The sequence below is a fragment of the Epinephelus moara genome, chromosome 19, assembly GCF_006386435.1.
Source record: "Epinephelus moara isolate mb chromosome 19, YSFRI_EMoa_1.0, whole genome shotgun sequence".
Lineage (NCBI taxonomy): Eukaryota > Metazoa > Chordata > Actinopteri > Perciformes > Serranidae > Epinephelus > Epinephelus moara.
Genome location: NC_065524.1, coordinates 21,004,863 through 21,016,926, shown reverse-complemented (window position 1 = coordinate 21,016,926; position 12,064 = coordinate 21,004,863). Strand labels below are relative to the sequence as shown.

The window sequence follows — 12,064 nt, the reverse complement described above, 5'->3', positions numbered from 1 at the left end:
AGGTGCTGCATGAATGAAGTTCATTATAATTATGGTTGTAGGAGTGTTGGAATACACAGGAGAGTGCAGATGAGGAAGAGGCTTAAAGAGACAGAAGGTGAATATAGGCATATCACAGACAGTATGAGAAAAATAACGTGTTTTTTGACCATTAAAGCATATAAATGTGTTCTAGCAGACATCCAAAATACAAGTATGAACCTAAAAATGACTGTAATAGAGGACCTTTAAAAAATGTCCAGCCCACAGGCATCAGTCTTTGTATTATTGTGATCTACATATTGTGTTTTCAGATTTTCTTTTGTGTCCCTGTAACTTTATCAGATTAGGAAGAATTAGGCCCACTTTCTTAGAGAGTTGCCCCACATGTCTGATCCAAATCTCAACTATGTTAAACTGCATTCCTCAGATACCAGACTATTGTGTGCACACAGCCTCTCAGTCATGTGCCCCACTGACACCAGCACGTGATCTCTTCCCTGCTTTACTGATCATCAGGCTGCTCCAGCAGAGACACAGCCCATTGAGGAGAACATTTACCACCAACACATAGCAGGAGCAGTCTAACAGGACACCTCCTCTGTGGCTTGTTATCTCTTTCTGTTTCCAGATCAGCACACACTTCCGGCTGCTGATGTCACATGACTCGTGGGAGCTGCAGGAGGAAGCAGGTTGGGTTGAGACAGCAGCAGCAGCAGCGATGCATACACCCACGAGCTGAGCAGGGCTGAAGGTTTTGGACAACAGAGACGAACACAGGCTGAGATGCAGGATCATCGGACACAGGACACACACAGTGAGTTGTGGCATGGACTGTAACTGTGTGTTCTCTACATGAGCAGAGAGCTGCATCAAGGAAGTTAAAAGTTTAACAAGAGGAAGTAAGTTGAAGCTTTTGGTAAAACACGGGGTGTAGTTTACGGACCGGAACAGATTCACATGATTAAAAAATATATTCAGTTGTTGAGCTTTGACATCAGCTGATGTGTGATGTGACCTACATACAGGCTCATATGGGAAGTGTTCAGATCCTTTAATACCACACTGTAAGAATACTCTGTCTTAAAGTATGGTGACGTCAGGTAAACTGGGACACTTTTTCTACAGACTACCCAAAGTGTTATTTTTATAATTCATTACGGATCTCTGCTATATTTCTATAAAGGACATATTTTACCAAGTAAAATAATTAAGCAACTTTGGACCCTCAAACACATCAAGAACCCCTGCCTCAGTCTGATGATGTGTTCAGGTAAAATGGGACAGTCGTGTTTGTTTTAACACTTTCCCCACCAGAGTGTTACTTTAAGTTGCCAGCCACCTCCAGCATTTTTAAAATCATATTCACTAATCTTTCAAGACCCACAGATATATTTTTTCTGACTATGTGAACAGTATGAAACTAAAGATGACCTTCTGTTTTTTAACACACAAAAAAACACTTGAATTTGTGCATTTTCATAAAAAACATTTTAGACAAAAAGCTGAGAAAAAAAATGCATTTTTGTCCAAGAACAAAATCAATTTCACATTTACTTTTTTTGTTTTTCTCCTTTCCTTATGTCAGTTTGAATTGTATAAATGAAAATAACAATAGTAATAATAATGAAGATAATATTCTCCTTGAGGTATAGCGAAACACGTTTCATGTTCAGTCATCGTTCAGTGTTCTCTGGTCGTATTGTCCATGTGTCATTGTCACCGTAATGGAGATTCTGTTTTGTCCCACCTAACTCGATTGCTTCTTCGTCCAAATCTGATACAGAATGTTGATCACAACAAGAATTGTTGGAGTCTGAGTCCATCAGCTTCTCCACGGCTCGCGCAAACGTAAACTTTTCTGTGGGCATCGGCATTTTTGTGCAGTTGGACATGGCAGTGCTGTATCTCGTCAATGGCTGGGAAGCATTCTGACATGGCATTCAAATGGCTGAATCTAGGGATGCACGATATCGGATTTTTTGCCAATATCTGATATATATCAGCTTATTCGGCCGATAACCGATATCGATATATATCCACTTTTTTCCCCACCTAATTTCAGTGATCATCAAGTCTCTTCTGTAGTGGAATTAACATGATATTATTCCTGCATACTCTCATCATGATGACCCACCACCAGATGGAGACATGAAATACAATACTTTCAATGTATGTAATATTTATGTGTTGTGCAAAATAAGAAAAAGCATGTTGGCCGATTCTGATATTATTACTGTGCATCCCTAGCTGAATCAATTTATGAATATTTTATGGACAAAAATATTAAATATGTCTGTAATATGACAGGGTGGCACACTGTAGTACAAGTCATGATTTTTATGGCACCTGGTCGGCTGAAAACATTCACCTCAGAAAAATGTCCCATTTTGTTTTGTCCCACATTACCTGACTGCACGCTGTGTAAGTATGATCAGGAAAATGTACTTAAAGTATTAAAGTAAAAGTACTCAATGCAAAAAATGTGAGTTTTACACTGATACTAGATTATTATTACTCTCACGTTAATGTAAAGGCAGGATTTTACTGTTGTACGCTGAGTTGATTAGTAGAGCCATCTATTTTGTATCAGACGGCAACTAATGATTATTGTCATTATGAATTAATCTGCTGTTTATTTTCTCCACAATAGTTTGGTTTGTAAAAAATCTTACAATAGTGAGAAATGCTGTCTCAATAATCCAGAGCCCAAAGTGACACTGTCACAATGTTTGCTTTGCCCAACCGATAGTACAAAATTTCCAGTTATTAAATATATATAAACGTATTTAAAGGACAAGCAGCAAATCCTCACATTTGTGAAGAGAGGGCCATGAAATATTTTTGCATGAGAAAATGACTTAAATTCTTTGTCACACCCCACATTAAAGGCAAAGGAACAATAAGGGAGGACATGATAGATGAAAAGGTTTGGCATCTGTGTAAAATCAGTTCATTGTCAACAAGAAGGCGATGACAAAGAACTGAGCCTCCAAGCCTCGAACAATGGATGGACGTGATCAAGGAGATCTTTATCATGGAAAGATGACTTTCCCCCTGAGGTCTGGAGGAGCAGTATTCCTTTAGACAATGTAAAAAATGGATTGTCTTTATTTCAGAGGAAATGGACGCAGCTTCACCGTGAATGTCTGGACTATAAAAGAACATTTAACACGTGGACTCGTGAATACTTAACTTAACTTTGCACTAAATGTTTTGTCTAAAAATTTAAAAAAAAAATACTTTAAATAAAGAGTTTAAAAAGAACCATGCAAAAAAAATCTTAATTCATTAGGTAATTAGTAACTAAGCTGTCAGATAAATGCTGTGGATTAAAAAGTACAGTATTTCCCTCTGAAATGTTGTGGTGCAGGAGTAGAAGGAAGAAAGAAAGAAAAATACAAGTACTTAAAAATTGCTCCAAGTACAGTACTTGAATAAATGTACTTAGTTACAATCCAACACTGCATATAGTGACATGTGTGACTCTGCCTTTATATGTTTTCACAGGAAAATGACTTAAATGCTGAAAATAGTTGCCCTTTAATTCTCTGTTAGTTGACTAATTGTTTCAGCAGCATTTGTATTTAATGTTTGGCGCTTTAATCTGCAAGAAAACATGATATTTAAAAACTATTCATATGTTTTGCATGCAAAAAAATCTTTATTTGAGCGGTAACTAGTAACTAAAGCTGTCGGATAAATGTTGTGGATTAAAAAGTACAGTAGAAAGTGCCATAAAAAGAAAAGTAGAATTAAACATATTTGTAAATGGAGCTTTCTGTGATACAAATGAAGTCAGTACAAAGAGCTCTTAAAAGGAACTATAATGCACTCTGTGCTGAATTTAACGGATTGTAGATTTCGTATAAACGCATTAAGCCTTTGAGGTTTTTTTCTTTTTTGAGTAAGCCGATTTCAGAGGGCAGTAAGTTCACAGAGCTCAGTCACCCAGTTATCTTCAAATTCAGTCTGATCTCACTAATCTCCAAAGATGACCCAGAACGCTTATAAGTCGTTTTAAAAATCTTTTCGTGAGGAGAATAAGAGTATATCTCCTGAGGTGGACTCTTATATCTGCTCTGACTGATAGTGTCATGCAGTCCTGACAGTGTTGACCTAACCTAACTGACCTAACTTTTTAATCTGCGCTGTCAGCAGAGGTTGTCAGTGATAAAATATCAGCTCTAAGGTTCTGTTTATTTTAGGTCAAAAGAGCTATAGAGTGTGAGAAAGAGTTTCCCATAACTACGCCTGTGTTTCTCTCTAGCATAATGCACGTGGAGTGGTCGGAGTAAATAGGACACCCAAGCGAAGCGGGACAGGAGTGCGTCTGTGGTCCAGATGAAGTGTCTGCTGATAGGCAATGAGAGCGCTGAGGTCCTCTTCCACTGGACCGACCCAGAATTCCAGCAGAACGTCCAGGAGCAGTATGGGGCGTCTCAGGAGGAGGGCCAGGGGGTGAGGAGAGAACAGATACAGTGTGTGTGCTTTTTAACTGTCCTCCTGTAGCTGTTAGAATAACTGTTATTCTTTCCATTATTTGTTTTAATGCTCAGCTCCCGGCCTTCGAGGACAGCATCAGCACTCTGTTCGCCCCCATCATCATCTCCTGCAGCACCATGGTGGACAGGCTGGGTGACAGCTACACGTGCTTCACTACAGAAAACAACCACATCTACGTCCTGCACCAGGTAGTTCAAATATATAAGCTGGTGTCACCCTGGCACAAATCCCCGGATAAGTTTCCCACCTATATGCAATACAAAATAAACTGAATGTAATTTTAATACTTCTTTTGACCTGGTTTTGAAATCCCGTCATGTGTAAAGCAGATTCCTGCATTCTTGAACTTTGCCTTGAATGCCGGCCTCTCTTACAGTGAAGCGTCATGTGAGTCTTGTTAAGGAATCAAACCGGGCTTTGTCCTTGTGCAGCGCGTGATTTGCTCAACATCTTTCTGGTCCATTCATCGTCAGCACCTTTTTACGTCTTTGTCGTGCAAATATTTTTATCCCTAAGGGAACAGTTTAATACAACCATCTTCACTTAGTTTTCATTCATGGGGCAGTGCACGCTAACTGGGTCATTTTGTTTCCTCCTCAGTTTGATGAGTGTCTCTACATTGCTGTGAATGGAGACGGGGAGGAGGGAGAGGATGACCTGAGGAGGAAGATCTACGTGATGAAGAAGTTGATCGAGGTCATGTTCGGCATGGTCACCCTCAGCGGTAACCTCCTCAGGAAAGAGTAAGACAGTTTGTCATGTTTCTTCTTGACACTAGGCAGATTTAAAGTCTCGTGAAATGGCGTCTGTACTGAGACACATTTCCCAGTGAAACAGGATATTTGAGCGGTGTACAGTTACAACATGGCACATTTTATTGGACTGTTAAAAAGTGGGCAGGCTAAGAGCTTAGCGCAACATGGAGCTACAGCGACTGCTGTCTCCAACTGTGGGCAAACCTTTGTGCTCAGAGATCCAAACACAGATCTGTTAGCGACCAGTTACCTGCTACAACCTATAAACAGTGAAGTGCAGTTTTATATGACCGGAGTGGCTAGTTAGTCACCTAAGGTTTCCTTCGATTGGATGAATAATTGCCCCTGAGAGCAGGATGAGTCATCAAACATTTCAGACTTCTGTAACTGGATTTACAGACAGAGAAATACTCAGATTTTGATCTTAAAATACAGATTTTTTTTTCTGCATTTATTTTGTATATAACAAGATAAATGATCAATAAACAAAGCGACACACAAATAAAACCACACACAAATAATTCCCCTGTATTTTTAACTCAACATCTGGCTGACATATGTAACTGTGCTGTTTGTCACCAGACTGCGTCCTCAGGACACGGAGCAGAGAGCGAGGCTGTGGAAGCATCTCCAGAGTCTGCTGGAGACCTACAGTCACCTCCGAGAGAACGACCAGAGCTTCTTAGTGGAGGTGCAGTGCATTACTTCTTCATACAGCAGGCCTTCTTATTACTGTAGGTTTGGTATAGATTTTATTCTGCAAATGTTTCCCTCACCAGATTACTGATATACGGAGACAAGACAAAACTAAAAGACACAGCTTTATAGCAGAGTGCAGACTACAGAGTACAGATCCAAGCTGATATCTTTGTCCCCCCACAACAACACCAGACACCTTAGAGAGCTCACAGTGTTATGATAACGCACTGATATTATTGTGTAGGTGTTGTGTGAAGATGTATCTGTGATTTATTTAATTATTCATATTTGTAGTGTTAGTGTTTTTTTTTGTTCTTGCTTTACAAGATATTTGTGTCTTTGTTCCATCAGCCTTACAGTTTGGTGCATTTGTAAACAGCCATTTAAATTATTATATTTTTGAGTCACATAATTTATTAGTGCAGCCCTGACTATCGTTGGTGCTTTGCTCCATCAGGTTTACGATGTAAAAACTTAAACCACCAGATGGCAGAAACAGCTTCAAGCTATTGTTTTATTTTATTATTATCTGTCGGCTCACTACACTTTTCAAAATGTTTGTTTTTAATTAATTTTCTTTTTTTTTTCTCTTTTTTTTTAAAAAATAAGTTAAGTTGTTGACCTAAAAATGTAGACATGGTTTTAATTTTTTTTTTTTTTTTTTTTTTGGATTATTCTAATTAGAAAAACCCACTTTTAATTTAGTTTAGTTTTGGTTTTTAGTTTTATCTATTTAGAATATGTAAAAAAAAACAAAAAAAAAAACAAGAATAATTAATAAAATGAACAGTAATCCTAAAGCAAACTCTTGATATACAAAGTCTCATAAACAACACAATTAAGTATTATTAAATATTTAAATATCCAAAAAAGAGTCAGCAGTATACGCTTCTGTTGTCCTACCCGTTCTCTATAACAGCTTACTCAAAATGTAACACATATACAACTAACAATTTTATGTATAGTAATTATTATTATTGTTATTGTTATTAGTCGGATAGGTATTTATGCACAGTGCAGAAATCCACCCTCGGTCAATCAGGTTATAGCTTTAACAATTCGACAAATTACCTTCCTCATCCCTGTTCCTCTTTAAAGATATTTTCTTGTACATCTATTTGAATTGATTTATTTTTTTTATTGTAATTATTTTTTTATTTATACTTATTTATACTTTATACGGGTGCTTTGTCTTGTCAAAGTAATTTTTAGGTGAATGAATCAAAAATAAAAAAGAAACTTGACATGCCAGCTACCCTTCAGTTCTCTGTCTCATTAGATACACAGGTCATCACATACACTCTAACATTTGAAAAGCCAGTGTGTTGTCATTATCACCCACGTCCTCATGTCGTCTCCTCCCTCTCTCAGGCGGTGGAGAGGCTGATCCACCCCACGCTGTGCGAGCAGTGCATCGAGTTCCTGGAGCGCCGCTTAGTGCAGCAGCTCAACAGCAGCGTGGAGCGAGCAGGAGAGGAGGTGCTGCACGCCTTCATCCTGGTCCACACTAAATTGCTGGCCTTCTACTCCAGGTACACACATGTCTGTAAAACCTCCGCATTCATCCCATAACTTCCACTGTTTTTTATTCATAACCTTTTTTCAGATTTATTTATAAAGTATGCCGTCTTTATGCTCCTGTGCCATTATAGCCGCAGCGCGAGCACGCTCTCCACCTCAGACCTGCTGGCCCTCATCATCATGGCACAGAATATGTATCCTAGCAACGTAGACCTGGATGAGCCGAATCCTGAGGTAGAGAAGCACCGACAGCTGCTCACACAGCAACACTGTGACATGTTGTTCACCTTGTTTCTGATTGTTTATCATCTGTGTCTGTGTGTTTGTCTGTGAAGGATGTTGAGAGTACGTCTGGGTCTGGTCCTGAAAGTTTTTACACGCCAGAGCCGTCCCCTACAGACCGGGACTCCAGCAGCTCAGGTTGGTGATGCAGTAGAGGCTGTGTATTTGTATTTTTTTTCATTCTCTCGTGATGTTATAACAACAGCTGTTAATTTTTTTGTGTCAGCAGACAAGCCAGTGAGAGGAAGTACCCCTGTGTTTGAGTTTGTGGACCCAGACGTCCAGGTGAGAGTGTATACCTGTGTGTGTGACCCTCATCGTCCGTCCTGTGTCATAATATTCAACAGAAGTCACATTGTTTGGTTTGTTGACTGGATGAAATGATATTGTCTTCAGATGGCAGAGGACAGCCTGCAGACTCTCGAAGTTCCTCCCCCTGACCCGTCGAGCCCTCGCAGAGTCTTCTTAGAGGTCTCGCAGAAAGATGGGCTGTTTCCCATGATGCCTCACTCCATGTACTGTCTGCCACTGTGGCCTGGCATCACACTTGTGCTGCTTACTAAGGTTTGTGGACGCCAACACACGTCCATGTATGTAATCATTTAGCTTTCATATTTCCTCCCTCTTGGTCATCACGTGCTGTGGCTGTGTGGCCAGTAGGGGGCACACTTGTGACACATTTATTTAACTACAGTTTAATGCAGTGTTCTCTGTATCTACACACGTGTTTGCTTCCCTCTTAAAGCATCTATTTTTTATCTCTGTTAGATTCCCACCAGTGCAGTGGCCATATCAGTGTATACGTTTTTGGAAGCCTTCGACAAGCTGGAGAAACGTTTAAGTGAAGGTCTAGAGGGTTCTGCAGCCACAAGAGGCCAGCCGACCATACACGACATCCGCAGCAAACTGGATAGATTCATCAAAGCCCTGGGGCAGAGTGAGATACAGGTATGAGGTTTTGTGTGTGTTGTAAACCAACAGTTTGTGCACCATTACACAACATGTCCACAACTGTCTGCTTTGAAATTAAGCTTTCACAGCTCATCAAGATGCGCTCGCTAGATTGTTTATTGACTTTAAACATTCAACACGTTACACATAACATGTATGACCCCTCCCAAGTTAGAACATATGGCATTATATAAAAAGAAATAATAGTTATTAAAAAAGTAATCATAATGATAATCGTAAAAAATACATATATGAAAATAAATAAATAACAATAGTAGTAATATTAATGAAGTAAAACAAACAAACAAACAAACAAAAAATAATCTAAGCACACAGTTAGGACGGGGTGCAGCACATTATCCTCAGATTTGTTTGCATCCTTAATCGAAGCCAAGACATTTTCAAAGAATCTTCAGTGTCACCATTTTTTACAAATTCCAAAAACATTTCCCAAACATCAATAAACTCAGAAGCCCTATGTCTCACTATATAGCTGAGTTTTATGAGGGAACTAATTTCTTTCTACCGAACTACACCCGCCAACAGTATCACTGAGCAGAAGGAATATTATTATGGAATATGTACTTTTGATTTTGGAGTGAACTGTCCCTTCAAAATATAGCAACTAGTTTTCTATCAGCTGTAATACAAACTGAACTCTCAGCCTTTGTTTTTACAGCATCATTCACCAACAATGAAACAGTTCACAGTATAATACATATATATTTAGTGTCTGTACATGCTGTGAAAAACTACTCCTAAAACATTCTGGACTGTGACTGTGGAAGATTTGTTTTACTGTTCTAAACTTAAATGATTCAGCTAAAGATCCAGTAAAACACCTTACAGAAAAAGTTACCAAAGCCAAAGTGGTCAGTTCCTTGCATATTATAAAAATAAGTTTGAGTAACTGTATGAAAATATTCTCAGGTTTTGGACCTAGACAAGCACACGGTGTCTGCAGATCCTAAAAAAAATCTTATAATGTCTTAAATTTAATTTTCTTACTACATATAATAATATAATACTGTATTGTTTCTTAAACTGGGCCCAGTGTGTGTTCTGATTGTTACTGGTTATGAATGTTGAATTGTTGTTTCTGTAATTTGAAGCATTCTCTGGCACAATAACTTCTTTTGGGATAAATAAAGTTCTATTGAATTGAATAGAAATGAACTGAATTTGGTCTTAAAAGTCATTAAATAGTCTCAAATGTGTATTTGTGAGGTCTTAATTTCCACAAACATTAACATTAATTAACATCTAATTTCTTCGATACATATTTTTATTTCTTTTTGTCAAAATGAGTCAAGCTTTTTTGCATGACAATCCAGACTGATGTTACAAATCTTTAAACCTGCCCCTGAATCTGATACTGTCCTTTTACTTCATACTTACACTTAACTGTTGGCAAAATGTAGATTAAGCTAACTCACTCTAATAACCATACAGAGATACTAACCTTTATACTTACCTGCATTGCTTTAATAGAAAAAAATCAGTCTTAAATTTGGTTTAAAAATGATCTCAGAACGGTTTTAAAAGTATTAAATTTAAGTGTCTGATACTCGTAGACACTCCCAAGTAAAATCTACTTATCCGTCCTTCGTTTTCTATCCAGTCTGCGCAGTTACAAAACGTCTGGACGGAGTTTAAGAACCGAGCCTTCGCCAGAGGAGGACCCGGGTTCAACAGAGAGTAAGTCTGCTGCAGCCCTCTGCTGGACAAAATGCATCATAGCAAAGCTGCTGTACGATCCTTTGAATGATTATTACCTTCATGTTTTTGCTTTAGTCTGATCCTGTGGTGTAAGAATATGAAGACCCAGCTGTGTGGCATCTACCGACAGTGTTTTCTTGTTGAATCTGGACCAGCCGACATTCCTCGCCGTCTCTCCCCCGGTCTGCAGGAACGAGCCCAGACCATGGTGCAGTGAGTATCAGTCAGCCAGGACATTTTTTGTCGTTAACTTTTTAAATCTGAATCAGTTTCATTTTTTAAAACTAGTTTTTAGTACACACAAACCTCCCAGACAGTCCATCCTTCATTGTTCATGTCTGTATCTTATTTCACTTCCTGTCTTATTTTTGTCACTGTCTCTCTAATCTACTCTTTTCCTCTCACCTTCTCCGTCTCCCAGAGAGAAACTAATGGACTGGAAAGACTTCCTGTTGGTGAAAAGCAGGAGGAATATCACCATGGTGTCATATCCTGTCTACAAAATAATCCTACTTCCTGTGACGCTGTGTTGTGTGTTAGATTGTTATACTTCTGACAGTGCCTGCATATTTTAACACCATTCATATGCCAAGAAAACTTTCTGAAATATAACACACTGTTATCCTGAGTATTGATCTTGACCCAGTTCATTTCACTTACCTGGAGGATTTCCCGGGCCTCATTCATTTTATCTGCGTGGACCGATCCACGGGCCAGATGATTGCGCCATCGCTCAACGTCACAGAGCGCAACACGTCTGAGCTGGGGAAGGGGCCGGTGGCTCAGTTCATCAAAAACAAGGTACAGCATAAAACAAGTGCACATCTTAAAACCAATTAATATGGCAGTAAACTGCTGAGCACAACGGAAACTGTTCATCTTAACAAGTACTTTAAGACGAATTTTAATTTGTTCTTGATTTCCGTTCAAAAAGCAGCAGTATTTAACTATTTGATTATTAAATTAAATTGCAAATGTAATACTCCTGATGAGAATGGTTATCTCTCTCTTACATGTAGTGGGAGCCAGCAGTTGGTTAGCTTAGATTAGCATAAAGACTGTGGCCCTATCTTACACACAGTGCAAAGTGGCGCACTGCACATAGCTGTTATTGCCAGTTGTCATTTTCATAGACACTGATGTTTTTTAAGTAATGCATAAAGCCCAGCTGTGCGCCCGTAGGTGTGTAGGTCCTAAAATGAGGTGTGGTCAGGCTCATTGTTGACTGACTGCTATTTAAAGGCAGCAGAAAGCGATTGCACCATTGACCAACAAAAACCTGCTCCAATGTCAATGAATAGCAGTGTGTAAGGTGAGGGTGCACCTGGCTTTTAAAGGGAATGGGAGATGACACTGATTGGTTGAATTCATGATACACCCAATGATTAATTATTGGACTAAATACAACCCCTCTCCCCCTTGCACCCTACTTGGCACCAAGATTCAGCCCCATTTAAAGGGCCAGTGTGTAATATTTGGCATGGTTTATTGTCAAATTTGAATCTGAATCTGAATATTCTACCCATTAATATGTTTATATAAGTGTATAATCGCTATAAAATAAAATTTGTTTGGTTTTCGTAGCCTTATAATTATGCTTTTATATATATATATAGCAAGGGCCTTGCTTTAGAGAGGTCGCCATCTTGTGC

The 12,064-nt window shown here is 38.9% G+C and overlaps 1 protein-coding gene across 4 annotated transcripts in view; it reads left to right on the top strand.

Moving 5' to 3' along the window:
* The first annotated feature begins 502 nt into the window (after positions 1-502).
* hps1 (HPS1 biogenesis of lysosomal organelles complex 3 subunit 1) overlaps positions 503-12,064 on the top strand; it is a 13,632-nt gene continuing 2,070 nt past the window's right edge. The window contains exons 1-15 of one of the 4 annotated variants that reach the window (XM_050070928.1): positions 503-881; positions 4,250-4,440; positions 4,539-4,673; positions 5,086-5,228; positions 5,823-5,931; positions 7,311-7,471; positions 7,592-7,694; positions 7,796-7,880; positions 7,969-8,027; positions 8,139-8,306; positions 8,511-8,690; positions 10,315-10,391; positions 10,488-10,625; positions 10,834-10,899; positions 11,069-11,213. In XM_050070928.1, coding sequence (XP_049926885.1) covers positions 4,324-4,440; positions 4,539-4,673; positions 5,086-5,228; positions 5,823-5,931; positions 7,311-7,471; positions 7,592-7,694; positions 7,796-7,880; positions 7,969-8,027; positions 8,139-8,306; positions 8,511-8,690; positions 10,315-10,391; positions 10,488-10,625; positions 10,834-10,899; positions 11,069-11,213 — 1,686 coding nt within the window. In that variant the 5' untranslated portion in view covers positions 503-881; positions 4,250-4,323. The remainder of the gene's footprint in view (positions 882-4,249; positions 4,441-4,538; positions 4,674-5,085; positions 5,229-5,822; positions 5,932-7,310; positions 7,472-7,591; positions 7,695-7,795; positions 7,881-7,968; positions 8,028-8,138; positions 8,307-8,510; positions 8,691-10,314; positions 10,392-10,487; positions 10,626-10,833; positions 10,900-11,068; positions 11,214-12,064) is intronic. The other 3 variants (XM_050070927.1, XM_050070929.1, XM_050070931.1) reach the window with 3 other exon arrangements.